The 24,442-nt window shown below is 68.8% G+C and overlaps 2 protein-coding genes across 3 annotated transcripts in view; both read right to left on the bottom strand.

The window, feature by feature from the left end:
• Window positions 1–1,393: 1,393 nt before the first annotated feature.
• AJM1 (apical junction component 1 homolog) lies at window positions 1,394–7,946 on the bottom strand. 2 transcript variants are annotated; one of them, XM_044926552.1, is made up of 3 exons: window positions 7,815–7,946; window positions 6,080–6,228; window positions 1,394–6,004 (listed from the first exon to the last, which is right to left on the bottom strand). In XM_044926552.1, exon 3 carries the CDS (start codon window positions 5,950–5,952, stop codon window positions 3,016–3,018), a length of 2,937 nt encoding a protein of 978 aa, XP_044782487.1. In that variant the 5' UTR covers window positions 5,953–6,004; window positions 6,080–6,228; window positions 7,815–7,946; the 3' UTR covers window positions 1,394–3,015. The 2 variants fall into 2 exon arrangements, with proteins under 2 accessions (XP_044782487.1, XP_025117998.2); XM_025262213.2 differs by having other exon boundaries at window positions 6,080–6,225; window positions 7,815–7,939.
• A 1,220-nt stretch (window positions 7,947–9,166) lies between these two features.
• The window catches only part of RABL6 (RAB, member RAS oncogene family like 6), a 19,512-nt gene continuing 4,236 nt past the window's right edge, over window positions 9,167–24,442 (bottom strand). The window contains exons 2-15 of the mRNA XM_025262215.2: window positions 21,156–21,290; window positions 19,975–20,022; window positions 19,608–19,660; window positions 18,711–18,802; window positions 16,420–16,560; window positions 15,847–15,952; window positions 14,645–14,748; window positions 12,568–12,860; window positions 12,194–12,344; window positions 11,404–11,619; window positions 11,075–11,309; window positions 10,576–10,747; window positions 9,868–9,926; window positions 9,167–9,793 (exon numbers count right to left, since the gene is read on the bottom strand). Coding sequence (XP_025118000.2) covers window positions 9,599–9,793; window positions 9,868–9,926; window positions 10,576–10,747; window positions 11,075–11,309; window positions 11,404–11,619; window positions 12,194–12,344; window positions 12,568–12,860; window positions 14,645–14,748; window positions 15,847–15,952; window positions 16,420–16,560; window positions 18,711–18,802; window positions 19,608–19,660; window positions 19,975–20,022; window positions 21,156–21,290 — 2,000 coding nt within the window. The 3' untranslated portion in view covers window positions 9,167–9,598. The remainder of the gene's footprint in view (window positions 9,794–9,867; window positions 9,927–10,575; window positions 10,748–11,074; window positions 11,310–11,403; window positions 11,620–12,193; window positions 12,345–12,567; window positions 12,861–14,644; window positions 14,749–15,846; window positions 15,953–16,419; window positions 16,561–18,710; window positions 18,803–19,607; window positions 19,661–19,974; window positions 20,023–21,155; window positions 21,291–24,442) is intronic.

Raw genomic sequence — 24,442 nt, 5'->3', positions numbered from 1 at the left:
CGGGGCCTGGAAGCCGCTGGCCAATCCCGCGGGGGCATGCTGCCCGGGCCCAGCGCCTCAGCCAACCGTGCGGCCGACCGGCGGCACAGACGGGCCAATCGCGGCCCAGCTCCTTGCAGCGCGGTGACCGCGCCAGCTCCCCTTAAAGGGGAACAAGGAGCCGGGAGTGGGTGGGGATACCTTTCAGCCCACGGAGAAGCCCCTGCCCGGGGGTCGGGGGCGGCTGACGGGCCCCTCTGGTGGGGCTGGGCGGCCCACGAGGCGCAGGGGGCGCGCGCTGGCCCTGACTCGCTCCGCAGACCACGCGCGCTGCCCTCGGCTTCCTCCTGGGTCCCCGCAGCGTATCTGAGGGCCTCGCGCCCGGGTACTCCCCGCGCTGTCCCGCGGCCTCCCGCCCGCTTCCCCACCGAGTCCCACGGCCTCCCGCCCCGCGTCCCCACCGAGTCCCACGGCCTCCCGCCCGCGTCCCCACCGAGTCTCACGGTCTCCCGGCCCCGTCCCCACCGAGTCCCACGGCCTCCCGCCCCGCGTCCCCACCGAGTCCCACGGCCTCCCGCCCGCGTCCCCACCGAGTCCCACGGCCTCCCGCCCCCCGGCCCCACCGAGTCCCACGGCCTCCCGCCCCCCGGCCCCACCGAGTCCCACGGCCTCCCGCCCGCGTCCCCACCGAGTCCCACGGCCTCCCGCCCCCCGGCCCCACCGAGTCCCACGGCCTCCCGCCCGCGTCCCCACCGAGTCCCACGGTCTCCCGCCCCCCGTCCCCACCGAGTCCCACGGTCTCCCGGCCTCGTCCCCACCGAGTCCCACGGTGTCCCGCCCCCCGTCCCCACCGAGTCTCACGGTCTCCTGGCCCCGTCCCCACCGAGTCCCACGGTCTCCCGGGCCCGGTCCCCACCGAGTCCCGCGGCCTCCCGGCCCCCGTCCCCACCGAGTCCCGCGGTGTCCCGCCCCCCGTCCCCACCGAGTCCCACGGTCTCCCGGCCCCGTCCCCACCGAGTCCCACGGCTTCCCGGCCTCGTCCCCACCGAGTCCCACGGTGTCCCGCCCCCCGTCCCCACCGAGTCCCACGGTCTCCTGGCCCCGTCCCCACCGAGTCCCGCGGCCTCCCGCCCCGCGTCCCCACCGAGTCCCACGGCCTCCCGCCCCCCGGCCCCACCGAGTCCCGCGGTCTCCCGCCCCGCGTCCCCACCTAGTCTCGCGGTCTCCCGCCCTCCGGTCCCCACCGAGTCCCACGGTCTCCCGGCCCGCGTCCCCACCGAGTCGGAGCCCCTCTCTCCACCCTCCCACTCCACGTTGTTTAGTGGTTTCCCACCCCTGTTTCCGAAGGTCCGCCCCCCTCGGCTCCGAAAATCTTCAACGTCGCACCCACTCTGAACAAAAAACGAGGCAGCAGTGGCTACATTCGAGTTATATTTTCCTTGGTTCAAAAGCGCTCCCCCTCTGGAAGTAACCCCAGTCCAGGGTCATTCCTGGGCGGCGCGTGGGGCCGAAGGCGGAGGCCCCTGGGCAGGGGACGCGGCGGCCAGTTTGTGAGGCCGCGAAGGCGGGAGGGGCTAAGCGGGGCGCGTGGCCAGTGCGAATGCGCGGAGCCGAGGCAGGCGCGCAGGCAGGTGAAGGAACGAGAGGAGATGGGCGCGGGTGCGCGGGCGGGGGTGCGGGCAGTGATCGGAGGTGGGGGGTGGGGCCCACAATTTAATTGAATCGATGCCTCCCACCACCTGGCCCTGACGGGGGCCTGAGGCTTCAGGAAGGCCCTTCGGGGCGCCGGGCCTCGCCCTCTCGGGCCAGGGCCAGCGGGCACCCCCCGACGAGAGCGGGGATAACGGACACTGGAGCGTGCACTCCAGCCTCAAGCGTCCAGCCAGCACCACAAGGCGGGGCCAGAGCGAGTTAGAGCGCGGGCGTTTGCGCAACTGCGCCCCCCACACCTCTGACGGACCGCCGCCCTGTGGAAGTAGCTCGCTCCCGCCCCTGCTCCAGACTGGGGACGAACCTCCTCCTCGGTCCTCACTAGGGCTTCTGATAGGGTCCCAGCTGGAGGGCCTCCTGGGCCGCTCGCGCTCACCCAGCCTCTGCACCTGCTCCCGCCTGTGAGGTTAGGGCCGCTCTGGCGCACGCCTGGGGCCATCGACCGGGTGAGAGCAGGCAGCCCAACGCACGCCCTGCCGGGTCTGAGCTCTGGCCAGCGCCCCTCCCCTCTGCTTCCCCGGCCCAGGACCTCCTCCCCTCTGGTTGGGTGTCTTGTGCCTTGGTTGAGGGCCCCCCACCCCCAGTACCCCTTTACTGCTGCTTGCCCCAACCCCCGCGGCAGGGCGGGCAGCACCGTCAGTGTACCGAGGTCTGACCCAGTCTGCGAGGGCCCCACGCAGGTCCCCGCCGGCCCTGCCAGCCCACCAGGCCAGGAAGTGCTCGGGGTGCGGACACACCGAGACCAATCAGCGTGTCTGTCCTCCAGAGAGGAAAAGCCTCTGAGCAGGGTGCATCCCAGACCACAGGAAGCGGGTGGGGGGGGGGTGTGTTTAAAGGGACAGGACTAGGCTTTGGTCAACTCGGGCTCCTGGACCACGGCGAGCCGCGGTTGGAGACGCTCCAGGGAGGCCCTGCAGATGGGCAGGGGGCGGACGAGTCGGATACGCGCGGTCGGGTCTGCAGTAGTGACTTCTCCGCGCAAAGGCAGGGCGGGCTGGTCCTCAGACCCACCCCGCCTCCCAGCGGGGAGCACCAAGCGGTCGAGGACCTGCCTCTAGGGAGCCCCGAGGACGAACTGGGGGAGAGGGAGCCCGGCGGGACTGGGACAGTTGTCGCCGGAAGGGGGGGAAAGGCGGCGCTTCTTGAGACCGCGACGGGGCGGAGCTCGCGGCGATGTGGGCGGGGCCTGGTGGACCAGGTGGGGCTTGGGTGGACCTGATGGGGTTCAGGGTGGGCCCTGGGTGGACTGGGCGGGGCTTGGTGGACCTGACGGGGTTCAGGGTGGGCCCTGGGTGGACTGGGCGGGGCCGGACGCTCCCCCGCGGCTCACATGATGTCATCCAAGAGGTTCGCACTGGCCACCCAGTCGAGCGCGCGCGGCTCGGACGCAGCCATGATCATGCACATGAAGGGGCGGCCGGTGCGCCGGTCCGTGGGGTAGATGGTGGTGGGCGTGAAGCGCCGGTTGGCTTCGACAAACTCGCAGAGCTGCTCGTAGACGCGCGGGAACTCGTGGCGCAGGAAGACGCCGCGCAGCCGCAGCTCTCGCTGGATGTGAATGAAGGCCACTTCGCGTGCTCGCCGGCCCGCCTCGCCGTCCTGGTCTAGGCCCGCAGTGCCGGGCGGCGGCGTCAGGATCAAAGTCTCCATGTCGGGTTCGCGACCCCGCGCGGGGGGCGGCCGTGCTGGGCTGCCGGCCGCCAGCGCCACTTTGGCGAACTTGCGCACCGTGGGTCCCGGGCTGCGAGGCGCGGGCACTGGCCTGGCAGGGGCGCCGGGCGGGGTGGCCCCGGGGCCCACAGCCACCGACACGCTGAGCAGGAAGCACTCGGCTGGTTCGTAGAGGCGCCCAGCGGCCGCCAGCTCCCGAGCATAGCTGCCCAGAGGGGCCGCATGCGTGGCCAGCTCGCGCAGCGACAGGTAGGTGGGCGACAGCAGCAGCCCCTCGAGGCCGAAGCGCAGGAAGTTGTCTGCGGAGCCGGGGCTCGGGAAGCCCAGGAAGAGCACCCCACGGCCGCGGGACAAGAAGCCGACGCGCGCGATGCGCGAGAAGGCGCGGTGCACCGGGCCGCTGTCGCGGCAGAACTGCAGCACGTGGCGGCACACGCTGCCCACGCGGCCGTACACGCAGCGTGCCTTGTGCGCGTCCCAGTCCTCGCGGCGGCACAGGCGCGAGCAGTAGTAGGTGTAGCAGCTGTGGCAGGACTTGAAGTAGAGGCAGGCGTTGAACATGGTCTCGGTGCGCCCGCAGCGCGCGTTGGAGCACGTCATCAGGTCGTCCTCGTCGGCGCTGGGCTCAGGGGAGGCGTCGGCCGCCTGCCCCTGGCCCGCGGGCTCTTCTGCGCTACCGGCGGACGCAGGTGGCGAGCGCGGCGCCAGCGCCGGGCCCCCGGGCCCCGAGGGCCGCGAGTCGAGCAGGCGCCGCAACTGGCGGCCCAGGCCGTCGGACGTGGGCTCGAGCGCCTGGCCGGCTGGGGATCGCGAGTCGATGACCAGGTCAGTGATGAGCTCGTCCAGCTGCTCGAGGCTGCGCTGGCGGCCAGAGGCGGGGCCGTCGGGGGCGGCGGGCTGATACTGGCGGGGGCGGCTTCCCGGCATCTCCCAGCTCCTGGCGGCCGGGCGCTCGGCGGCGCGCAGATCGTTGTCGGTGATGGTGATCTCCGGGGTGACGTACCAGTTTCGGCCGGGGCCCTCCCCAACACGGCCCTTCTCGGACAGGGACGTCTCGGACAAGGACAGCGCCGCGTAGCGTCGGGGCGAGGTGGACAGGTTCACGACGACGGGCGGGCGCCGGCCTTCGGGGGACGTGCCCCGCGGCTCCCGCGCCTCGTGGCCCAGCAGGTTCTCGTAGCTACGGCCACGGCCCAAGGGGTCTTCGCGGCGCGGCCCTGGTGCCAGGATGTTGTCCCAGGAGCGCGAGTAGTGGCGGCTGTCGGTCGCTAGCCGGGGTGGACTGGTGCCCGTGCCGCCGTGCCAGGAGGCGAGCAGCGGGCCGGGGTCCGGCGGGGGCGCCACCTGCAGGGTGCGGTAAGGCCGCGGGCCCCAGTCGCCCCAGGCCGGGCTGCCTCGCGGGTGTGGATAAGTCCGCGTCAGGGCTTCTCGATTGCGGTACCGCCCGAAATCCTCAGTGTAAAACGCGCGGGCGGCGGGGCGGGCTCGAGGCTCCTCGGGGGCATAACGCGGGCCGCAGGGCGGGCCGTAGGCGCGGGGGGCCTCCCCGTAGTAGGAGCGGGAGGGTGGTTCCTGGACCGGGAAAGTTCGAACTTCCCCCGCGTAGTAGCCGCTCCCGCGTCTTGGACTGGGCCCCGGGGGCTCTTCGGGCAGAAAGGGCCTGGGATAGTAGCCGTCGAAGGGCGGGCCAGGGCTGGCCATGAAGCCCCCAGGGTGGCCCTCGGGTTCCTCCGTGTAGAAGAACTGGGTGGGCCCCGGCGGAGTGGTGAAGGGCACACTCCGGCGCTCCGCGTAGTCCCGGGGCCCGGGCAGCGGCCCGTCGCAGTACAGCGCCCGGGGGTCGGCGCAGTAGGAGTCACTGGGGGTGGGGGTGCGCGAGAGGGCCACGTGGCGAGGCCCGGGCACCGTAAGGCCGTGGAGCTGCGGGGCGGCGCGGGGCCAGGGCGCGGTCTCGGGGGGCCCGCAGGGCCGTGAGCCCCGGGCGGCGTGCTGCAGCACCGCTTCGTCTGGCTTGATGTCCAGGCGGCAGCGGACGTGGGGGGCGGGCCCCGCGGGTGGCTCGGCTGGCTCGGCTGGAGCGCAGCGGTTGGCTGCAGCGCAGAGGGGCGCGATGCGGCCAGGGCCGCCCCGCTGCGGCTGCAGCTTGATGGGGTGCAGCTCGTTGGCGAGCGCGCGCAGCGCGGGGTACGCGGGCTCCCGGCGGGGCGACGCGTCGGCCCGCGCCGTTCGCTGCGCTTCTCGGCCTCGGCGCGGCAGCACGGGGGGTGAGGCGGGCGCGGGCGCCAGGCTCGGGGGCGCGCGGGGGGCGCTCTTGGAACGGGCGCGGCGCCGGGTCTCGCCGTCGCGAGATCGGGCGCGCGGCGCAGCGGGCTCCGGAGGCGGCGCCTCTGGGCGGGCCTCCATGGCCACCCCGTCCAGCCCCTCCAGGAAATCGAAGCTTCGACAGTGGCGCTTGTTGAAAGGCGCGGGCGCTGCAGGCCGAGCCATGGGGCGCTCACATGGCGGGGGCCTCGACACGGGCCCCGGGGCCGCCACCTTGATGTCCTGGTACACGGTCGACACCAGCAGATCCGGCGGGTCGGTGCGGGTCATCTTAAAAGAAGTCTCCAGGCGTCAGCTCACTCGGCCTTTCGGGGCTTTCGCCCTGAGGGGAGACGCGGGTCAGGGCGGCCCCTCTGCAGCCCAGGCCCCGCTAACCCCCAGCGCTGGCCCGGCTTACCTGGGGCACAGCCCGGGAGGCAGCCAAGGCCTGCGGCCACAGGCCCATGTTCCATGCCGGCGTCCCAGGCACCTGCAGGGGGCGCCCAGCTGTCCAGCCACTCGGGTCCTGCCCCCTCCTCCACACCATCCTTTCTGGGCCACTTTCTGCTGGGAGGAGGTGGGTGACCAGAAAGGGGACGTCATCGCAGCGGCCCCCGAGCTCCTGTGCTCACTAGTGACCACTGGCAGGCTGGGGTAGACCCCCTTTCAGGGACAGGCCAGCAGTGGGGTAGGAAGAATGAGCGTGACCCCAGGACCACCCCACCGGTGCCCACAGGTGGGACAACTGTGTGCTCACTGGGGCCTTCACAGACTGCTTTAAGGTGCTGGCTCCTATAAAGCAGGTGATGAAGCCCCCTCCTAACGCCTAGTGCAGACCAATCCCCCCATGCTGCAGTCTGAAGCCCCTGGCCCCAGCCTTAAGCAACCTTAACCAGCCTCCTGCACCCCCCCACCCCCCCCAACTGGCGCAGCTGGACAGGCAGCCGTCCCCCAGCGCTGTGTCAAGGCCCAGCGCAGAGGCCCCTGCAGGCCCTGAAGTGGCCCCGTCAGGCCCAGGCGTGGCACAGAGGCTCATGGGCTTGCTGCCCTGCCCTCAGTCTCCGGGTGGCACTGGCCACAGCCATGCTTCCGGAGCTCATACCTGGGCCCCAAAGCTCCCCTTGCCTTGCAGGAACCGCCTCTGACTCTCCCCCTTTTTGGGGTGGTTGAAACTCACCAAGCTCTTTGGGGCTGTCATGACAAGGCTGGGAGAGTGACCCCCTAATCTTTGCAGCAAGCGCATGGCAGCGGAAACCAGGCCCTGGCTGTCGGACCACGTGGGGGTGTGTGAGCTCAAGGAGCTCAAGGCTGCCCCCAGGTCCCTGAGCGGCGCAGCAGGCCAGGAGGCCGCCAGCAGGGGAGGCAGGGCGGTGGGTGGATCAAGCCCCTGCCACCCGCAATTCTCAGGCAGGCCCTCCCCTCAGCATCACGGGAGAGCTCCATGGAAACCTGAGGTTCCATGCCCCCGCATGCAGGCTGAGCTGGGGTCCACCCCTCTGTACTAGGCCCACGTTCAGACTTGGGCCAGCGGCTTCTCTGGGTGCCCAAAGCCTGGAGAGGCTAGGGGTGGAGGGGGGTGGCTCAGACAGCGGTATGGGGTCTCCACCTCCTCACGGGCTGGGGGAGCATGCTCCAAGGTGAGCTCGGAAAAGCGAGCTGGGCGCTCACCTGGCAGGGCCTCTGGTTTGGCTGACCCTCTGTGTCCCCGGTGTGCCAGGGCTTTCCTGCCAGCAGAGCTGCCCCCCTGGGTCAGAGCCACCCAGGCCCAGTGCTTGTCCCCATCTCAGCACCCCCACCCACCTGTCCCTGGTTTCCAGGCCCATCCCCCTCCCACCCTGAAGCCAGGCCAGGACCGGGGGCTGGATGACAGGGTATGAGGCTCCGCCCCAGGGAGGTGACAGCCCGGCCTTGGCGCTGCCGCGGCCCCCGAGGAGCCAGACTGGGCGACACACCTTCCCTTGGCGATGGGACGGTCCGCCCCCGCCGGGGTCCCAGGCCTAAAGAGCCCGGCGGGTGGCCCTCCCCGGCGCGCAGCCCGGCCCAGCCCCGAGCCCCCGGGGGTGGGGACCGCCGTCCTCCAAGGCGCAGCGTCCCCGTCCTCTTGGTCGCCGCACTCACAGAAGATCCGCGGGGCAGCGGCCTGGACCCCTTACCTGGGCGGTGCTCCCGCACCGCGCCCGGCGGTCTGCGCAGGCCCGCGCGCGCTCCGCCGTCCCCCGCGCCGCCGCGGCCCCGGCACCGGCAGAAGCTTCGAGGCAGCGGCGTGAGGCTGCCGGGCCGCTCGGTGCTGCCCCCGATGGCGGCCGGTGGGACTGCACTTAAAGGGACCGCACTGTGGGCCGGGGACCTGCGTGGCGCGCTCGCTCCTGCTTGGGGCCGAGCTGGGTGCGCGGTGAGGGGCTCCTTGAGCCCTCAAGGTACATGCCTGGGGTCCAGCGAGAAGACCTCGGGCCGAGGAGCGCCTGGCCTAGCCTGCCCGCCCCCACCTCCCGGACATCTGCTGGAGGGCAGCCGGCAGCCTGGCCGGCCTTGGAGGCTGCCCAAGTCCTGGCCGCGCTGCGGACAGCTCCCGGAATAAACGCCTGCGGCCAGCCAAGGCAGGAGCAGATGGGCAGCCCCATGCCCTGTTGGCCTCTGTGCTGCAGGCCTGTCTTTGCCAAGCCTTCCCCGGGCACGTGGGCACCCCCAGGGCCCTGCTGCTTCCTGTCCTCCCGCTGTGCAGCCTCCCCGGGAGGACAGGCTCCTCTGCCCCCCGTGTCCAGGCAGGCGGAGGCCCCACTGCCCTGGTCAGGTGTGCACACCCCAGAACTGCATGGTAACATCCCCCCTCCAGCCCCTCACATGAGGCTGAGCCAGGAAACAGTCCAGGCTGGCAGATGGGCAGGGCGCTGGTGCCTGCAGCTCCCAGGGGCAGGGTCAGCCACGTTCTGGCCTGTCAGCTGAGGGGCCCCTGGGCCAGTCCAGGTCAGTCTGGTCCTCATGGTAGTGGGCACTACAATGATAGCCAGCCTCACGAACTGGGTTACAGGTGCCCTTATGGGTTAGTGTGGTGCCCAGCCCCCGCCCAGTCATGACTGCCCATCTGCGTCCTGGTGTGGGTCTCCCTGAGTTGGGGGGAGGGCGGCTGCCCACCGGCCCCTCTTCGTCCTTAGAAGGCAGTCTGTACGCCTTTGGAGGGGACAGTTCTCCGGCACCTGTGGGTGGGGCAGGGCCCTAATGACAGCCGGAGGGGCCTGCAGGGCTGAGGTCAGCGCCAGGTGGGAGCAGGGGTGCGCGGCGGCCCTCGGGGGTGGGACCAGGTCCGCGGAGGGCGCCTGCGCTGGCCCACCTGCACGCGGCACGGCGCGAGTGGGGCTGGGCCTGCCTGAGGCTTCCTCCCCCGAGCGCAGTCACCTCGCGGGGAGAAGGGCCCCATGGCCTGTAGGCAGGGAGTTCGGGACCTTCCTGCCCACCCACTTCCTGCCCACCTGGGCCGGGCCCCTGGCAGCAGCAGCACACACGGACGCACAGTAAAACAGGAGAGCTTTATGGTCCGAGCAGTGCGGAGGACAGTGATGGACACGAGTGCTGAGGGCCTCCTGCTCGGCCCGCGCATGCCCGAGCTCAGGTGCAAAGCTGGAGGCCGTGCCTGGCAAGAGCCACCCCCGCAGGGGCGCCAGCACTGCCTGGCCTCAGCGCGCAGCGGACCCTGGGTCCGGGGACGGAGGCCTGCGGCGCCGGCTGAGCCGCAGCAGGAAGTGGGGACGGCCCGCATGCAGCAGGCCAGGTGAGCGCGTGCAGCGGGCCGGGGGCGAGCAGGGGCCGGCGGGGACGCACCCCCCCTGTAAACAGCCTCACGGGCCTCCTCGGCCTGTCCCATCCCTGAGAAGCGCGGGGGGCCGGCTGCCCGCCGCCCCAGCCCCCGGCGCGCCGGCGCCCGCGGTCCGCAGGGCGGGGCCTAGAGCGCTTCGTAGTCGCCGCCACCGCGGAGGGGGCCGCCAGGCGCCCCGCCGCCCAGAAAAGCCTCCAGCTCGTCCAGGGCCGTCCTCTGCGGGCCCCGAGGCCGCCGCCGCCGCTCGTCCCTGCCCTTGTCGTCCACCCGCTCCCGGTTCTTCTTATGCTTGCTCCTCTTCTTCGCTGCCTTGTCTTCCTCCTACAGGGGCACACCGCAGTGTCAGGGCGGCTGGGTGAGCGGGGCCGCCCCAGGGCGCCCGGGGGCTCAGATACCTCTCTGCCCTTTTTCTTCTTCTTTTTCTTCTCCTTCGCGGGGGGCCTGCCCTCCTTATCTGCAGAGGAGAGGCAGCGTCAGTTCCCCGGCCCGAGGCCAGGCCCACCCTGGGCCTGGCACGGAACAGCAGCCTGGGTTAAGCCGGGGGTGGGCAGGTCTGGTCTGAGCCGGGGTCCCTGGGTCCCCAGCGTGAGCACAGCCCAGAGCCAGCACCTAGCCCTGCAGCCTCTGCCCTGGGTTTGGGCAGGGCCCGGGCCACTCCTGCAAACAGATGTCCTTTCCTCTCTGCTCTGGGGATGAGGAAGGCCCAGGGAGGCCCCAGGTCGGCTTCTAGGCTCCAGCGGCCCAGAGACTGGGACGACGCCAGGAGCCGGCAGCCAGAGACTGTGTGTGGGTCCCCACGGGCCCAGAGACCAGGCCCTCTCTCTGCAGAAGGCCAGAAAGGCAGGGCGGGACCGCGGCCCAGAAGCGCTCCTGCCCGCCGCCTGTGCCTGCAGAGGCCTCCCGTGTGGCTGCACTCAGGTGCCTGGGGAGCTGGGAGGTGGTCAATGAACAGCGGGGCCACGCAGAGCAGGGCTGGGGACGGGGCTTCTGGCCCCGTGGGGGCCTGCCTGCCGCCCCTGTGCCCCTGCTCCGGAGCCCTGGGTTCAGGGTGAGGCCGAGGTCAGCTGGCGCCTGGCAGGAGGGGGCGGGCCCAACACGGCTACCTTGCTCACTGCTGTCCTCGCGGCCCGGCTCTTCCAGCCCCAGCCCGAAGAGGTCGGAGTCGTCCTTCAGTCTGAAGGAGGGGGCCAGGGGTTTGGGGGGTTCAGGGGGCTGCACGGGGCCAGCGTCCTCATCGGTCAGGTCAGAGAGGTCCTCTCGCACAGGGAACTCGCCCTGGACAGGGAGCAGGCAGGTCAGCCGCAGACCCCCGCATCCCCCTGGCTGTCACGTGACCCCCAGGGGCTTCCGTTACCGCCCCAGTCCAGGGGCCCCCCCAGTAACGACGGCCCGCGTATGTCAGCTGTGACGCGGCAGCCCCCCAGCCGTCCCTAGAGCAGGGTCAGCTGTGCCTGTTGTACATGGTGCCCCGTGGGGCAGCCGCCCTGCAGTCCCCACGGGCCTGACCGTGCCCTGGGAGCCCCCACGTCTCGGGCGGCACGTCCCCCGCCCACCCAGCTGCCCTGGGCTCGCAAGCAGCACGGGCGCAAGGCTGGTCCTCACCGCTCTCCGCTGAGCATCTGAGTCGCTCTCAAAGTCCGGGTCATCCATGACAAAGGACAGCATCTGGGCGGCGATGGGCCCCTCGGCGTCGCTCTCTGACGACACTGGCTTGTCCGTGCCCTCCTCCAGCCCGCCAGAGGGGCCCTCGGGGTGGGGCTTGGTGCTGCCCGGCCGGCGGGGCTCTGCCGCCCTGGGAGCCGCGTCCCGGGGCGGCCCCAAGGCCTTTGTGGAGGACCTGGGGACACAGAAGAGCGTCAGGGACCTGAGGCCGCCTCCCGCCTTCCCTCCCCCCAGGGCCCCGGCACCTCTTCCCTTCCGTCCCAACACACCGTCTGGTCTCTGGCTCAGGGCACTTCTGGGGGGCCAGGACTGCAGGCTTGGGGTGCCCTGCCCCCTCCTCTGCCTCCTCCTCGCTGGACAGAGTGATGTCCTCGCTGGGGACGGGGCCTGTGGGTGGCAAGGGCCTGCTGGGAGGCTTATCTTCAAGGTCCACGTCGTCCTGGAAACCTGCCACCATCGGGTTCCCTGCCTGGGTCTCCCTGTCGCTGCAGGGAGGGCAGGGCAGTCAGAAGTCACGAGGAGGGCCCAGAGCACCCACTCTAGCCTCCAGGCCTGGGCCTGTGCAGCTGCTCTGCCCTACGTGGACACGGCTAAGGGGCACCAGCTGCCAGGGCAGCCTGGGGGCAGCCCTGTGGGGGGGGGCCGCCACATGTGTGAGAAAAGCAGGAGTGGGGGCGGGTCTGAAAGGGACGGGGTGCTGGGAAGAGTGCGTGGAGGGGCCTCAGGCGGCCACAAGCTCGCGCCTCCCCTTCACACCCGCCCTGCCCCCGGGAAGAAGTGCACAGCGGCTCTTTTGCCCCAGGCTCCGTCCAGCAGGCCTGGCCTGTGCTCTCAAGCGGCAGCAGCCCAGGGTCAGGCAAGGGGGACGCCTGCTGAGTCGTGACACCGAGGAGTCAGGATGTGGCCTGAAGCTGCTCTCCCTTCCTCCTCCGCGCACCTCTGCTCTGTCCCAGCGCCCAGATGTGGACGGGCATGTGTTCCCGGAGTCCATACCTGATGGGCAGAGGGCCAGGCTGAGGATGGCCCCAGCTGCCTCTTGCCTCTGGGCCCTGCCCTCACCTGTCGCTGTCCTGAGGGCCCCTGGCTCCCAGTCTCTTTTCGTCCTTGGCAGGGACCGTGTCCTCCAGGAAACTGCGGTCCAGGCTGTCTTCAGGAACGAAGTCCTCCACGTTCTGGACTTTCAGGGAGGCCTCTGCAGCTGGGGTCGGCTCTGGGGACAGTGGGTGCCAGCTTGCGCTCACCAACTCCCCCCGCCCCTGGCTGGCCCATGAACAGGATGGTACGGCTGGGCTGCGGGGCCACCTGCCCAGGAGGATGGGGGACCTTGTCCCTCCTGGGGCCGGGGAGACAGACAGGGCTGCTCCCCCTCGGGAAGCCTGGGCCTGCCTCCGGTCCTCCCTGGGGTTGGGGTCGTCCCTGGAGGTGGGGCCTACCTGGGGGCGGGGGGGCCGCCTCTGTTGCCGGCGCGGCCCCGAACAGCCGAGCGATGATGCTGCGTCGGGGAGGTGCGGCTGGCGGGGGCGCGGCTTCAGCAGGGGCAGGAGGCGCCGGGGGGGCCTGTAGGGGTGGCTGCAGAACCGGCTGGGGCGTGCTGGGGCTGGAGCTCCCCGTAGACACTGTGCTGGGAGGCACCACGGGGGACTGGGAGCCGGAGGACGGGCTCTGCCCGCTGGTGGTCAGCGGGGATGCGTGGCCACGGCTGCGTGCCTCCATCATCTCCAGGAAGCTGCGGGAACGGACCACTTGAACGCTGCCCGCCCGCGTGAGTGCGCCGCCCGCCCCGACACAGCCCTCCCCATGTGCGTGAGCGCGCCGCCCGCCCCGACACAGCCCTCCCCATGTGCGTGAGCGCGCCGCCCACCCCGACACAGCCCTCCCTGCATGAGGTCCCTGGAGCTGCTGTGCTGATGGCGACAGGGCCCCTGCCCCAGGGTCCTGGGCACCACCTCCCCCTGGCTGAGGACACCGGCGGCATGGAAGCCTGAGCAGGGCCCTCCTCTGGAGGGACGAGCTTTCAAACAGGTGTGCAATGGAGAGCCGGCGTCCTTGCCTCTAGGCTGGTGTGTGGAGACGGGGTGGGGCAGGCACAGTACAGGGTCTTGGCAGGGGCTGGGGTGGGGTCTGCCTCCGACTTTGGTGGCCTTGGCAGGGGCTGGGGTGGGGTCCGCCCCCGACCTTGGCAGTCCCCCAGCGGCTCAGGGCAGGTCGCAGTCACACCACTGCTGAGCCCCCAGGGTGCCGCCTTCTCCAGGGACTGTCCTGGGGGCTGGTGGAGGGTGGGCACCATGGGGGGGGGGCTCCAGCTGCCACCTCCCCAGGGAACCTGGTGCCCACGTTCAGTTGGAGACCTGGCGGGAGCTGGTCAGCCTTGGCGGGGGTGGGGGGTGTGGGGTGTGGGGTGTGGGGGCAGGCGTGTGCAGCAAGGCCAGCCTGACAGGGTGGGTGAAAACACCGCCACCTGGATGACCCCTGCCGCCCCCCTCTCAGTGTCAGAACTAGTAGCTGGATCTGCCTCCGGGGAGGCCCCAAAGTCCCTCCCTGAGGCCCTGGGGTGGCAAGGAGACGGGAGGGTCCCGCCCGAGGCGCAGGTGGAACAGCGGCTGCCCCACCCGAAGAACACCCAGCAGACCACAGGACACAGTTTAGTGGGAATTTGGGGCCAGGCCTTCCCCAAAGAAACATGCCCACCCCAGGAGCTAACCTGACCCTCAAGCAGACGGGGCTGCCCCGTGCTCTGGGTGCCCACGACCCACCCTGTTGCGCGTCAGAGGAATGCCCACCAGGCCTGCTCCCCATGGGTCAGCCATCCCGCTGGACGCACTGGGACAACACCCTCCCTCTGCTATCGGGCCTGGAGGCTTGGGCCCCTCCCCTGCGCCCTCCCAGGGGCAAGGAGCTGCCTCCACGGGTGTCACCCAGCAACACCGACATCAAAACAGGGACGGGGCCTCGGCTGGCAAACAGGGCCGCCGGGCGTGCAGGGGCCTGGGGTGGACACAGGGCTGGTCAGTGGCGCCTTGGGCTGCACACCAGGTGGCCAGCAGCTGGGCTGGTCTGGACAGAGGCGGGGGGACAAGGCAGCCGATGCCCACAGCTGCACCAGGCCTGAGCACCCCCGCCCCTGCCCGAGACAGGCGGCCACTCCGTGTGCCCATCACACCCAGCGAAGCAGGCCCAGCGGAAGTGCTCAGTGGGCGGGGCGGCAGAGCCCAAGTGCCTGACCTCCCATCCCAGGGAGACTGGGGAAGGGCCGTTGTCTCATCTGATTCCCAGGAAGGGCTGAGACCTGACTGCAGCAAGGCCCGGGGCCTGTACTGACTCAGACCTGACGTGACTCGGTTTCTCTGAGCAGCAGCTCCTCGTGCAGACACATCTACGTGGTGGGAGGCACTCACATGCCGCCCGCCAAGCGCAGAGCAGGGCTGGGGCGCGGCCTGGCCCAGCACGCACCCGCCTTCCTGCAGAGCCCGCCCGGGGGTCTGAGCGCGAACGCAGCCCGGCCACACGCACATGTCATAGTTCTGGTCCTCGGTCTCCTGCTGCACGGACAGCTCCTCCAGCGTGGCGTCTATGTCCAGCTGGTTTGTCTCCAGCTGCCGCAGCAGCGTCTCCCTCTGCAGACAGGAAGCAGGAGGCTGAGCCGGGGCTGTCCTGGGGTGATCAATCGCCCATCGGCCTGGCGGCCCCCAATGGACAAGGCCACCGCGGAGCCGGGAGCCCGCAGGGCCGCACCCAGGGGCCAGTGAGATGCCTTGGTGGCTCCGTGAGGCTCGAGGGGCAGAGATCACAACGTGCGCAAAGCACCCGAGACAGCGCCCTGTTCACACAGGTGCCCTGAGGTTCGGGAAGCTCCAGCACTTGCTGAGACACTCGCTTCCTGATGGCCCGGTGCTCCATGGCAGGATGGCTTCCACCTTCCGCTCTGCCCACTGCTGCCCTTCAGTCCACGCTGGGGGTGTTTTCCTGCGACTGTTTGCATGCTGTGCTCTGACAGGAAGCTCAAGGCACCCCTAAGGGTGATGCAGATCAACCCCCAGGGTGCCCAGGGAAAGGGCAGGTGAAGGGTGAGTGCCCGCATCCTGGCCTTCAAGGGCCTCGTCTCTTCAGAAGGCGAGAGAGGAGGAAAGACAGCCGCTCTCACTGGTGAGCTCTGCACCCTTTCAGAGGAAGTGAGAGGCCTCTGTGGCGGCAGGAGCCACAGGCCAGCACCCCGGGGATGGACCATGGGGTGCTGTGTGTCTGTGCTCCGTGATGAGCAAGGCTGTCACCTCTGGGGTCTCGCCTTGAAAGCTGATTGCTTGTCTAAGGTCAGACACTGAGCCAGACACATCTGAAGGGCCACTGCAGCCAGCAGAGCCGTGACTGACGTGTGGGGCTACCGTTGTGGCGGGGCAGGGGCAAGCTGAGCCAGGGTGCAAAAGCCTCAGCCTTTTCTGTAAATCTAAGAGCATCCCGACAAAAGGGAGAGCGAGACTCCAGAGAGGGTGGCCGGCCAGGTGGGGGAGGGCGGGGGCTTCTCAGCCCCTGCAGCTGTCGGCAGAGTGCCCAGGCCCATGGCGGGGGCAGCGGGGCGCCCATGTGGGCTGGTCACTGCCGCAGGCCACAGCACCGAGAAGGACCCGCGCAGACAAGCTGGGGAGGGCCCAGCTCCCCAACCAGCCTGGGGCACCCCGCCGGTGGCCCCGAGCCCCGCCCCTGCCGGCGGCGCTCACCTGAAGCTGCAGGAAGGGGATGTTGAAGAACCTGTGCAGGTACTTGAGGCCGAAGCTGTTCTTCATGGAGGACTCAGCGTAGCGGAAGTAAGAGGATCCCGGGGGCCTGTTCACAGGAGAGCAGAGTCGGAGAGCCTGAGGCGGCCGGGGCAGCGGGGCGCACTGGGCCGAGGATGCACCCGGGCCAGGCTGTCCTGGGAGCAGTGCCCCGGGGCGCTGGGTTGGCCAGTGGGTAACGGGCCCACCGTCCCAGGAGGAGACGTTGAGGTTCAGGTGGCTCTGCTCGGCAGGGCGTCCTCCGGTGGACGCCCAGACCAGGCCGCTGGGGCCGTCTGCCCCTGCAGGGCCTCACTGTGCACCCACCCATGCTGGCCCAGGGACGGGCCGACATTCCCGCCACACACGGGGGGTGCTCGGCCGTGACCCTGCCCGAGTCAGTCTCCAGGAGGGCCCGGGGCCTGCAGCTGGGGGGGTGGCCAGGGCTCGGGCAAGGGCAGTGCAGCAGGCCGATCCAGGGGACAGGAGCGTCCCGGTGGGGGGGTCAGGTGTGTCTGGGGGCAGCTGTGGACCCACCTGTCCAGGTGGTCGAGGACGTCGCGCACGTCGTCGGGCAGGATGACGCGGTGCTCGCCCATGTCGCGGTAGTTCCCCAGCACGCACACGGGCACGTGCGTCGGCACTTTGGGCAGCTCCCGCAGGATGTAGTTGAAGGTCCTCGGGGGCACATGGGGGGAGAGGCCTGCCTGAGCCTCCACCCGAGGGCGTGGGCGCGGCGTCAGGGGACCCCCAGGGTGCACGCCATGTACCCTGCAAGCCACCCCGAGGGGTCGCCCTGTACCCGCGTGTCCCCAGACCCGTCTGCACCCCCTGTGGGCACCGTGTGCCTGGGCTGCTTTCAGTGGGGGCAGGGGGCCCTGGCTGTCCTGGCACGGGGCCCACGCTCCTGTCTCCTGAGTGGTGAGCAAGGAAGTGCGCCCCTGTGCCCAGATTCAGGGCGCTCTGACCCGGAGCCCGCCCACCTCTGGCCGCTGGCGTGCACGCTCTGTGCATACGGAGCTCCCCGACTGCAAACGCTGGCGTGTCCCAGCGCCCTCTTCTGGTGACGGGGACAGCACCCGGTGCTGTAGGAGCGAAGCAGAGCCATGCTCCCTGGGGCTCTGGGGCAGCAAACCTCCCCACCCGCACCGGGTCTCCTGGGTGGGCTCAGCCTCCCTCTCGCCCCCTCCCCAGCCAGCAGCCTGAGGTGCGGGGACATCCATCTGTGTGGCTCCCTGCGGGGCCCTCCTGGCCTCTGGTCACAGCTCATCCAGCCGTGGCCAGGAGCTTCAGCAGCGGTGACAGGGCACCCGAGGCCCAAAGGGCTGTGCCAGCGCTCGCGCTGCTCCCAGGAGGGGATGGCACCCCCGGCCCGGCTGTGCCCGGAGGCAAACCTGCTACTCCTGCAGGGGGTGTGGCCTCGAGCTCTGGGCACGCAGCGGCCCCTCCTGCTGAGCACCCTGCTGCCACTGGGGGCCGCTCACACATGGACTGGCACCCTGTCCTCTGTGGACACTGAGCCATCTGTCCCTGCAGGTGGGACGGCGGGTCCCCAGAGCGCTAGGCGAGGCTGGAGCTGTGTTAGACCCCAGGCACCCAAGTCACTGTCGGGCACCCTGGGGTGAGCGGGTGAAGCCCGGGAGACTGTCCAGCCGTGACACGGGGGCCCCGTGGTAAAGGAGCGCCCACACTGGGAGGGGCCACGTCCCGGCAGGTCTCACAGCGGCTGTGGGGACGGCCAGGCTGCTCCAAGCACCCCCAGCTGTGCAGCCCCTGCAGCTCCCGTGCACGTCCTCTCCAGGCAGCGCGCAGACTCGAGGCCACCAGCCTGGAAAGGCCTCTGGCAAGGCCGGCCTGAGTCACGCGGGGAGAACACTCCTGTCGGCCAGCAGCCTCCCCCCAGAGCCGGGGTCCCGGGCGTCAGGAGGGCCTGGCCTCCCCCCAGAGCCGGGGTCCCGGGCGTCAGGAGGGCCTGGCGCTGGCCTCCCCCCAGGGCCGGGGTCCCGGGCGTCAGGAGGGCCTGGCCTCCCCCCAGGGCCGGGGTCCCGGGCGTCAGGAGGGCCTGGCCTCCCCCCAGGGCCGGGGTCCCGGGCGTCAGGAGGGCCTGGCCTCCCCCCAGGGCCGGGGTCCCGGGCGTCAGGAGGGCCTGGCCTCCCCCCAGGGCCGGGGTCCCGGGCGTCAGGAGGGCCTGGCCTCCCCCCAGGGCCGGGGTCCCGGGCGTCAGGAGGGCCTGGCCTCCCCCCAGGGCCGGGGTCCCGGGCGTCAGGAGGGCCTGGCCTCCCCCCAGGGCCGGGGTCCCGGGCGTCAGGAGGGCCTGGCCTCCCCCCAGGGCCGGGGTCCCGGGCATCAGGAGGGCCTGGCCTCCTGCCACGAGTGGTGCTGTCAGAGCTCAGAGCCGAGGGACGAGGCCCCACCCTCGAGAGCCCACGTGGACACGACCCTCGGGGCTGGCGGAGGGTGTCCCCACACCTCTGCACGTCCATCTTTGCTCATCTTGCTCCTGAGCCTCGGCTGTGATGAGCCACAGCGGTGTGCCCCCCCCACCCAGCGAGCCCAGGAACGTGGAATCTGGGGACCCTAACACAAGCGACCACTCGACGCTAGCAAGGCCTCACAGCTGGAGGGGCGTGTGCCTCCCCACCCCGGCCTGCCGTCCGGCGCAGACGTGAGCACCCCACCTGGCCCACTTCCAGACTCGAGTGCTGAGGCCCCCAGGCCGGCGGCTCCATGAGGCTGAATGGCCGGGGCGCTCCCAGCCCAAGGCTGGCCCTGGAGCAGCGCTGGGCGTAGTCTCGGGAGTCGCAATGCCCTCGCAGGCCAGTCCTTACCACTGCTTGGTGATGTCAAACATCATGACCACCCCGTTGCAGTTCTTGTACACGTCCAGGAACTCCGCGTCCAGGGCCATCTCGGACTCCGCCTGCAGACGGGGAACCAAACCTCAGAAACGGGCCATGACCCACAACGTGAGTACCCACCTCCTGGTGAAGGCCGAATATGTCTTTTAAACTGAAAAGACATCAGGTGTTTTTGTTTTGGGGAGAAAAAAAAAGTCAGCACGAGGCTAACTGGCGCGGCCACACAGCCTGCCCTCAGACCAGGGGGCCCGCACTGCCTGCCGGCAGGGCCCTGCACGGGGCTCACAGGTGCTGCCGCGGGGACTAAGCTGAAGTGCGTCCCAGACCCGAGGACGTGGCCAGAGAACTTTCCAGAACCCATAGCAGGGACGCTTGTGCCGGGGCAGTGCAACGTGTCCATGAAGGCCGGGGACCTGGGCCGGCGCTCACGGAACCTTCCGGCCGGCTGTCAGGAAGCCGTGAACAGAGGCCCTCGAAGCTGGCAGAGCCCGTCACAGGTCAGGAGCGCTGCCAGTCGCGGGGGTCCTCGTGGAGCCACAGGCGGCCCATGTGTGCCCGGCTACACCCGCAGACGTGCCTGTGCCTTTATGGGCCCGGCCTCTGTGCCAGGAGTGAGATGTGGGCTCCACCTGAACACCTCCCGGGCCACTGCAGCCCCAGGTGGGGTGCGGCAGGGGTCACGGACGTGAGCAGCAGCTCGGGTCAGTCCGCCACCCCAGGCTGCTCAGGAGTGGCCGCTGCGTCCCTCCAGCGCCAGCAGATGCAGTCCTCGGGAGGGCCGGGCCAGGCGGGCAGAGGGGCTGAAGCGCAGACGCCTGCTCATGACCGCCCCGTGAAGTCGGGGCCACGCGGGACGGACCAGCTCACCTCCTGGGGGTCATTCTCCATCTTCAGGCCGTCACCTCGCTTCTTGCATTTTCCTTAAGGACAGATGGACACAGTCACGGGTGGAGGCGCTGTGCCCGAGGGCAGCGTGAGCAGGGCGGCCTCTCCCTGCGCCCTGCCCCTGGCAGGGGCCTCATGCCCATGGGGCAGTGCCGGGCGCTCGCCCCCCACCACAGACCCAAAGCCAACATCACAGCTGGCACGGAGCCTGGCCACCAGCCAGCCCGCCTGCTCCTGGAGCCAACAGTGAGCCTGCCGGGAGCCGGATCGAGGGGGCAGCGGAGGAGCAGCTCACACAGCTGCAGGGTGGAGAGAGCCCGGAAGAGAAAACGCGACGGGAGTGACTCACCTTTGTCGACTACGTCCCAGACTTCAACTTTTACGACGTCATCAGTGGCTGAAACAGGAGAACAGCAGGATCAGCGCCCAGGGTCAGCCTGTGGCTCCAAAGACGGGCCTCCAGGCTGTGCGGACGCCACACTCCCCCGGGCGCCGCCCCCAGGGCTCCTGCACAGGCGGCAGGCACAGCGTCCGGGACGCTCCTTCCTGGGAGGCAGGGAGCAACCTGGACGCGCGCTCAGGTGACAGGACCCCAGGTCCTAAAGGCACCCCTGGGGCAGGCTCGTGCCCAGCTAGTGCCCTGCGCCCCCGGCTGCTGCAGGAAGGCCTGGTTCCAGTGACTCCACAGCTGCTCTTTGGCAGCACTGTCTGGGGGTCGCCAGCCTGGGGTGAGGTCCGGGGCACGTCCCCAGGCGGTCGGGGGGCTACCCACCTCCCAAGGATCCTGTGGGGAAAGGGGAGAGACGTACGTGCCACCCAGAGGAGGGACAGAGCTTCACCCTGAACTGAGAAGGGGCACCCTAGGGGTGGGGCCCAGTGCGGCCAGGGCAGGGCGACGCCGAGCCTGTGTGGCTGCCCAGACAGTGCCTGGCGGGCGCCGGAGGGTCAGGAGGCCCGCTGAGGCCCGGGCATCCTGCTGCCGGCCACGGGGCCTGGTTTTCCGACGACAGGGGACGTTTAAGAGGCTCGAAGACCTTTTACTGTCGTGGTTCCCGAGCACGCAGACTGGCTCCCCCGCCTCCCCGCAGGGTCCCAGTGGTCACCGACCCCCGCAAGGGGAGGGCGGCCTGCCATCCTGGTCATGCCCGGGTGGCCGCCAGGGGTGCTCTGCCCACCAGGTGATTCTGCCAGCAAACCCCTCCTGGGACCCTGCGGGGGTGGGGCTTCCCAAGGGCCACAGAGAGCTGGGCTCCGAGGACCGAGGAGCCTGCCTGCTGAGGCCAGTGCAAGCCGCGGCTGCAACCGGCCCGGCCCGGCCCGGCGGTCTGCTCCGACAGCCAGGGTCCAGCCCCTGGCACTAATCCCCAAGTGGACGAATCTCCTACAGGAGCGGGGACTTCAGGACGACCCCAAAGCAGCGTGTGTGGTGTCCCAGGGCTGACTCCAGGCTGGGGGTGACGGGCGAGCCCTCCCTCCCCGCAGGCTGCGCCCGCCCAACCCCAGGCTAAGGGTCACAGGAGAGCCCCTCACTTTTGTAGCTCCAGTGGATGCTGGTGACCTGGATCTCCTGCGTGGGGATGTACTCCTCCACGAACTTCTTGCCCTGCAGCCGGTGCCACAGCGCCGTCTTGCCCGTGTTCCTGTCCCCACGGATCACGATCTTCACTGGGAGAGAGCACAGGTCAGGTAAACAATCAGAGCAAGGTAAACTTGCTCCTCCGCAAGCATCCACGCACACCTTCTGCACACGCATGTCTGTATGCCGGCGAGCAGGGAGCCTGGGGGAAGAGGCAGCGGGCACAGGCTGGAGAGCGGGCAGCCCTGCTCACCCCCAGGTCCCCAGGGCAGCTGACCGACACCTGGGAGTCTGCACTCAGGAAGGCAGCCTCCGGAGCAGGCAGGGCTGTGCGCTCACCTCCGCAGCCCTGCGTGTCCCACGGCTGCCCTTAGCCTGCCTTCCCGCAGCCTGGGCGTCTTGGGTGCAGGACACGCGTGGGGTGATGGCAGGAAGCCTGGATTCCACCTTGCTGCCCAGCCACTACCTAGGAGAGGCGTGCTCACGCACATGCCCAGGAGGACAGGGTGGGCTGGGGACAAGGTGGGGAGGGGGCAAGGTCCCAAGGTGTTGCAGAAGGGTGGGCTTCCTGCCGCCTGCAGAGAAGGCAGGGGCTCAGACTAAGAGTGTTCCAGAGAGCTGGGGAACTCGGCAGAACCAGCGGGTCGGGGTGGAGCTGATGGCCTTGGGTGGGCAGCTGGGCCTCTGCGGAGGGAAGCTGGGCAGCCTGCAGGGAGGTGTTCTGGAGGCCACAGGCCGGGCTGGGGCAGCGTCTCCCCGGCTAGTACCGAGCGCCCGGCAGGGCTGGGCCTGGGAGCACAGACGCCATGTTTCTCGCCCAGTCATTCTCTAGGGGGCTGTCTTCTCAGTTTCCAACAGAGGGACGCGAAGGCACCGTAACACGTTGACTGAGTGGCTGCAGCTGTGTACTCTTTGTCCTTCATGATGCTGGTTTTGTCTTTTTAATTAATCTTGCCAGGGGTTCATCAACTTGGCCAGTCATGGGCACACAGCCTGTTTGGTTGGCTGGATGCCTCTGTTGATTCTTCTTAAAAAGCACCTGCTTCTGTTTTTTCCCTTGTCACTTACTTCCTTTTACTTCCTTGGAGTTTATCCTGCTCTTTTTCCTGGGTTTTCAAGCTGTATTCTCAGGTCGATGACCACCCCAAGCATGTGGGGAATCACAAATACTTCTTCAACCTGTAAATTACTTAGAGAGGTTTCCAAGTTTCCCCTCGGAGCTGTGCTTGTCGCTGTTCCTAACCAGCTCTGTTCACTGCGGCCACAGACGTGGTCCTTATGGTGCACACTCCCAGCTGTCTGTGGGGACCACCGCAGTTGGGGACGCGCCTGGGTCTGGGGGGCTGGGTGCAGGCGCCTGCTGCCCCACCGGGTCTTCCGCCCGCCGGGCCGGTTGTGTGCCCTGCACCCAGTCTCAGCGCCCAAGGCTCAGCCTCCCTGTGGCCGACGTCTACCCAGGGCTCGGCCCACATCCCCGCTTCCGGCCTTTCTGTGCCACCGTGAGCTGGATGTCATTCTTACGCATCACACACCGGAAGGAAATCAAATCACAGTCTTCTTTTGCTGCTGCGTCTCAATGGTCGCCTTCCCTGGCAGCTGACAGTCTCCAGTCCCTGCAAGAGGTTCCCTCCCCATTTTTCTGCCTTTTCACGATGGGCAAGGTTTTGTAAATTCCTGTTTTGCCTGGTATTTACCTGGAAGATTCGCAAGTTATTTCTGCTCTTAAGCTTCTGACACACATCTTTGCCACAGTAAGTCTGAATCCAGCATCCTCGGCCCCCACTCAGACGCCACTCGCCACTGGTCGGCTCGGGGCTGTGTGCCAGCTGCGAGCATTCTGGCCTCTCCTCCTGTGTTCTCCACAGCAGCTGCGAGGCCTGTTCCCCATCTCTGTGCCCTGCAGACGTCCTGCATCTCCCGAGCTCGCCATCCATCCGCCTGGAGTGCACAGCCCAGGATCCATCTTGGTAGGAGCCTGGCCCCCGCAGACCGCAGGGCTGATCGGCTGCATTTCTAGGCCGACGGGGCTCCCCCTCAGTGCCTTCGTTGCCAGCGTGGGGTCAGGCTCTCAGCTGCCCCTCAGCGCGGTCACTGCCAGTGTGGGGTCAGGCTCTCAGCTGCCCCTCAGCGCGGTCACTGCCAGCGTGGGGTCGGGCTCTCATCCCCCTGAAGGCGCTCCATTTGCTCCCTTCCCCTTCAGCTTTGCTGTCCTGAGAGTCCCACGATGCGTCCAGCTCTGGGGTGTGGAAGCCGCAGCCTCAGGCTTCTCGGCGTTCCGTGTGCTCTGTGAGCCGCAGGAGAGCCTGGCCTGCGTTTCTCCAGAGGCCGCCTCTCCATCCTGCTCTTTGCTTCTGAGACTCCATCGCACGTGTGCATGCCCGGCTCCATTCTGAGCCTGCGTCTCCCCGTCGGTGCACGCTCCATATGCATCCTGAGCCTGCGTCTCCCCGTCAGCGCACACTCCCTCTTCAGTTGGAGTACTACGCTGCGTCACCGGTCTGCCGGCTTCCTGTTTTAGTGACCGTGCTTTTTCGTTTCTGGAGGCTCTCTTTGGTTCTTTTTCAAACACAACCTTTCTGTTCTGACTCTTGATATAATCTTACAACTGTTTCCTTCTTTGATATGTTTCCAGTCCCATCACTTCGTGGCAAACAGTGGAAACAGTGACAGAGTTTATTTTTTTGGAGTCCAGAATCACTGCAGATGGCGACTGCAGCCATGAAATTAAAAGATGCTTGCTCCTTGGAAGAAAAGTATTAAAAAAGCAAAGACATTACTTTGCCGACAAAGGTCCACTAGTCAAAGCTATGGTTTTTCCAGTGGTCGTGTATGGATGTGAGAGTTGGACCATAAAGAAAGCTGAGCGCTGAAGAATTGATGGTTTTGAACTGTGGTGTTGTAGAAGACCGCTGAGAGTCCCTTGGACTGCAAGGAGATCCAACCAGTCCATTCTAAAGGAGATCAGTCCTGAATATTCATTGGAAGGACTGATGCTGAAGCTCCAATACTTTGGCCACCTGATGCGAAGAACGGACTCATTGGAAGAGACCCTGATGCTGGGAAAGACTGAAGGCAGGAGGAGAAGGGGACGACGGAGGATGAGATGGTAGGATGGCATCACTGACTCAATGGACACGAGTTTGGGTAAACTCCAGGAGTTGGTGATGGACAGAGAGGCCTGGTGTGCTGCAGTCCATGGGGTCGCAAAGAGTCAGACACAACTGAGCAACTGAACTGAACA

Source organism: Bubalus bubalis, chromosome 12, assembly GCF_019923935.1.
Source record: "Bubalus bubalis isolate 160015118507 breed Murrah chromosome 12, NDDB_SH_1, whole genome shotgun sequence".
Lineage (NCBI taxonomy): Eukaryota > Metazoa > Chordata > Mammalia > Artiodactyla > Bovidae > Bubalus > Bubalus bubalis.
The sequence above is the reverse complement of the archived record's forward strand: the minus strand, read 5'-3'. Positions and strand labels throughout refer to the sequence as shown.

What these genes read in the sequence shown, in the direction of transcription:
- AJM1 (XM_044926552.1), bottom strand. Translation starts at nt 5,952, where the DNA reads ATGACCCGCACCGACCCGCCGGATCTGCTGGTGTCGACCGTGTACCAG.